The sequence below is a fragment of the Emiliania huxleyi genome (genome assembly GCF_000372725.1).
Source record: "Emiliania huxleyi CCMP1516 unplaced genomic scaffold EMIHUscaffold_660, whole genome shotgun sequence".
NCBI lineage: Eukaryota > Haptophyta > Isochrysidales > Noelaerhabdaceae > Emiliania > Emiliania huxleyi.
In genome coordinates, this window is record NW_005197052.1 from 20,926 (window position 1) to 24,060 (window position 3,135).

The 3,135-nt window shown below is 69.0% G+C and overlaps 1 protein-coding gene across 1 annotated transcript; it reads left to right on the forward strand.

Annotated features, from left to right (window-relative positions):
* Nucleotides 1–1,190: 1,190 nt before the first annotated feature.
* On the forward strand, nucleotides 1,191–3,074 carry EMIHUDRAFT_248372 (hypothetical protein; the record flags this gene model as incomplete). Its single annotated transcript, XM_005762770.1, has 5 exons — nucleotides 1,191–1,195; nucleotides 1,302–1,407; nucleotides 1,699–2,248; nucleotides 2,551–2,645; nucleotides 3,024–3,074. The coding sequence occupies 5 exons, from the start codon at nucleotides 1,191–1,193 to the stop codon at nucleotides 3,072–3,074; spliced, it is 807 nt and encodes a 268-aa protein (XP_005762827.1).
* Between the last annotated feature and the right edge of the window lie 61 nt (nucleotides 3,075–3,135).

A 3,135-nucleotide genomic window follows, 5' to 3' on the forward strand; every position in this document is an offset into this window, starting at 1 on the left:
GGGGGGGGCGGGGGGGAGCTGCACGCCTCGACGAGCGCCTCCGCGTCTGATGTGTGCAGGGCTCGCGCCTCATCGAGGATTGCGAGGGAAGGCTCGAGGAGAGCCAGCTGCAGGATCTCGTTCCTCTTCTTCTCGCCGCCCGAGAAGCCGCTGTTGACGTCGCGGCCGAGGAAGTCGGGGCTCATCGAGACCTGGCGGCGCGTGTCGGGGACGTGTCGGGGACGCGTCTCGCGGGGACGTGTCGGGGACGTGTCGTGGACATGGCCCTGCGGCCGGGTGGCGCGCGCCTGGCTCATCTTCTCGCTCAAGACGCCGAAGAACTCGATCGGGTCGTACTCGTCCAGGCCCTGCGCCTGCGCGCCGTGGCAAAGGCGAGTCGAGGACTCGCACACACACACGCACACACACGCCGCCCCTCCTCCCCTCCTCCGCCCCCTCCGTCTCTCTCGCGGCGGGCGGGCAAGCCTGGCGGCGCTTGTTGACGGCGAGGCGGAGAAAGTCGTTGTTTGCGACGCCCGGGATCTCGACGGGGTACTGGAAGGCGAGGAAGACGCCCTGCTGCGCCCTCTCCTCCGGCTCGAGCTCGAGCAGGTCCTCGCCTACCTCCGCGCACCTCGCGTCACACCTCGACCGAATCTCGCGCCGCCTCCCGCAGCGGGCAGTCACCCTCGAAGAGGGCCGAGCCGCCCGTCACCTTGCGGAGGAGATGGAGGCAGGGTGGGCCGCACGGATCGGGCGGCCGCGGCGGCGGTGCGGGCGGCGCGGGCGGTCGGGCGGCCGCGCCTCGTAAGCTGGGTGTCCGACGATGACCTTCGAGAGGGTGGACTTGCCCGAGCCGTTGGGCCCCATAATGGCGTGCACCTCGCCCTTGCGCACCTTCAGGTTCACTCCCTTCAGGATGGGCGTCTCGCCCACAGCCGCGCACAGGTCAGACACGTCGAGCACTGTTTCGCCCGCCTCCATCTGCAGCGCGCCGCCGCGCCGCGCTGCTGAGGAGGGAGCCGGCCGAGACCCGAGCGCGACCGCCGCCGCACCGCTGGAGGACGCGACTAGCAGCATCACCGTGCTTCTGACAACCATGCGAGCAGTGCGGCGCGACGCTGGCAGGCGGCACGAGATGGAAGGCGATGGACAAGAAAAACGTTTATTTGAGCTAGACGTTGGGTACGATTCAAACAGCGCCTGAACGCATGGCGTTCAGGCGGCACTTCTCTCGCGTCGGCTCCGCCGAGCGCTGCACAGAGACCATCTTCACTGACCACCAACGACAGGTGTGCGACTACGCGCTCGTCTACGCGGAGGGAGAAGAAGAACGACGGCGAAGTGCCGTACTCGGTCTCCTTCACCGCGACGCAGAGCGGCGACGTCATCGTACAGCTGCACCCGCACTCGCAGCTCGAGCGCGCGGTGCGCCACGAGCGGCAGGCGCAGGCCACGGAGCCGCCTGCGAGCGCGAGCCCTGCGGCGCCGCCCGCCCCTGCCGCCGCGCCGCCAGCCGCGGAGCCGGCGCCCAAGACGTACGCCGCCGCAGCCGCATCGCAGCCGCAGGGTGCCACCGCGGGTGGCCAGCCCGCCGCGCCTGCGGGCCCGGCCGCCGCCGCGCGCGTGCCGCCGCCACCCAGCGGCGGCGGAGTGCGCGGCTGCTCCTTCACTGTCCCTAACCCGGGCAGGAAGCGTGGGCAGCAGCAGCGCGGCAAGGGCCGCGGTGCCAGGGGCCGTGCCGATGCTGGACCCCGTCTCGTTGACAAGAACGCGCTGTCCGCGCGCGGCAGCGGGCCCTCGCGCCAGTCGCGCTCGCCGTCGCCCGACTCTCCGCCCGCCAAGCGGGCCGCCTCCGCTGACTCGTCCGGCTATGAAACCGATACGCCGGACGAGGTGCAGCAGGAGGCGGTCCGCAGGGTATGCGGCGCGCTCGGCATGAGGGAGCAGTTCGAGGCGGCGATGGCGGCGGGCGAGCTGCTCGAGATGCTCGAGAGCTTGCCGCGAGGGGCGGTCGAGGCCTCTGTCCGACAGATGCGGGGTTACAACCGCACGGGCGAGTGGCCAGAGCCCATTCTCACCAGCCCTGCCCCGCAGCGCGGCCGCTCGCCAAGCCCCGTCGAACGCGCTGGCGCGAGGCATGGCGCATGCAACGCGCAGCAATGCTCGCCTCGCCTCGCGCAAATGCGACCGTCCTCGCAGCCGACAGTCCACCGCCTGCTACAGAAGCACTGCGACGAATGCGGCACCGGCGACGCATGGCAGGCTGGTCATGACGCAGTTATAGGGTGTTGTGTGCCGTCAGAGTGACTCTCTGTGTGTCAGGGATAGTCAGGGCCGTCCATCAGAGCTCCAGTAAGCTCGGAGACACCCCATTAGTGCGACTCGACCTCTTTGAGTCACTGCCTTCCCGGCGGTTTGGCTGTAGAGCCTCTACAACAAACTCTACAACAAAATCGCGCTCTACATCGCTCTACAACGCACCCGCCTCGTCCCGCGGCGGATGTAGAGCTCTACAGCTCTACAGCTCTACAGCGCTCTACACTCTACATCCTCTACACCCTCCCTCAGGCGGCGCCATCTCGCGCGGCGAGAGACTACGGCGCTGCATCGGCGCCAAAACAAACGGGAGGTCGCGGCGCGGCCGCGGCAGCAAAAACATCGACGTTCGCTTCTGCTTCTCGTCTTGTCGCAGTCGCACACGCGCGCGATCCGCGTCGCTCCGCGAGGACACGAAGGCCGGGGTTCGAACCGGCAGCATAAGAGCGCTGGTTGGAACGCCGGCCGATCGTGCCATGGAGTGATGCAGGTCTTGTACGCTCTGGAAAACCAGCTCATGATATATGACTGGTTTTGTCCGCGGGCGCGAGGGCACTGCGGAGGCGGGCGGCGGCGGCGGAGGCGGCTGCAGCAGCACACGGGCCTGGCGGCGGCGCGCGGACGGTGGCGGCGGCGCGCGGACGGCGGCGGCGACGCGGCGGCGCTGCTCCTCTGCTGCTGATGATGACAATGATGCTGCTCCTGCTGCCCCTCCCGCCCGCCAGCTGCCCGCACGCTCGGTGGATCTCTTCACCTTCACACTGGTCGAGTCATAGGTTTTAGGGGCGTGGACGGCGGAGCTGGATCACACACACACACACACACACACACACACAC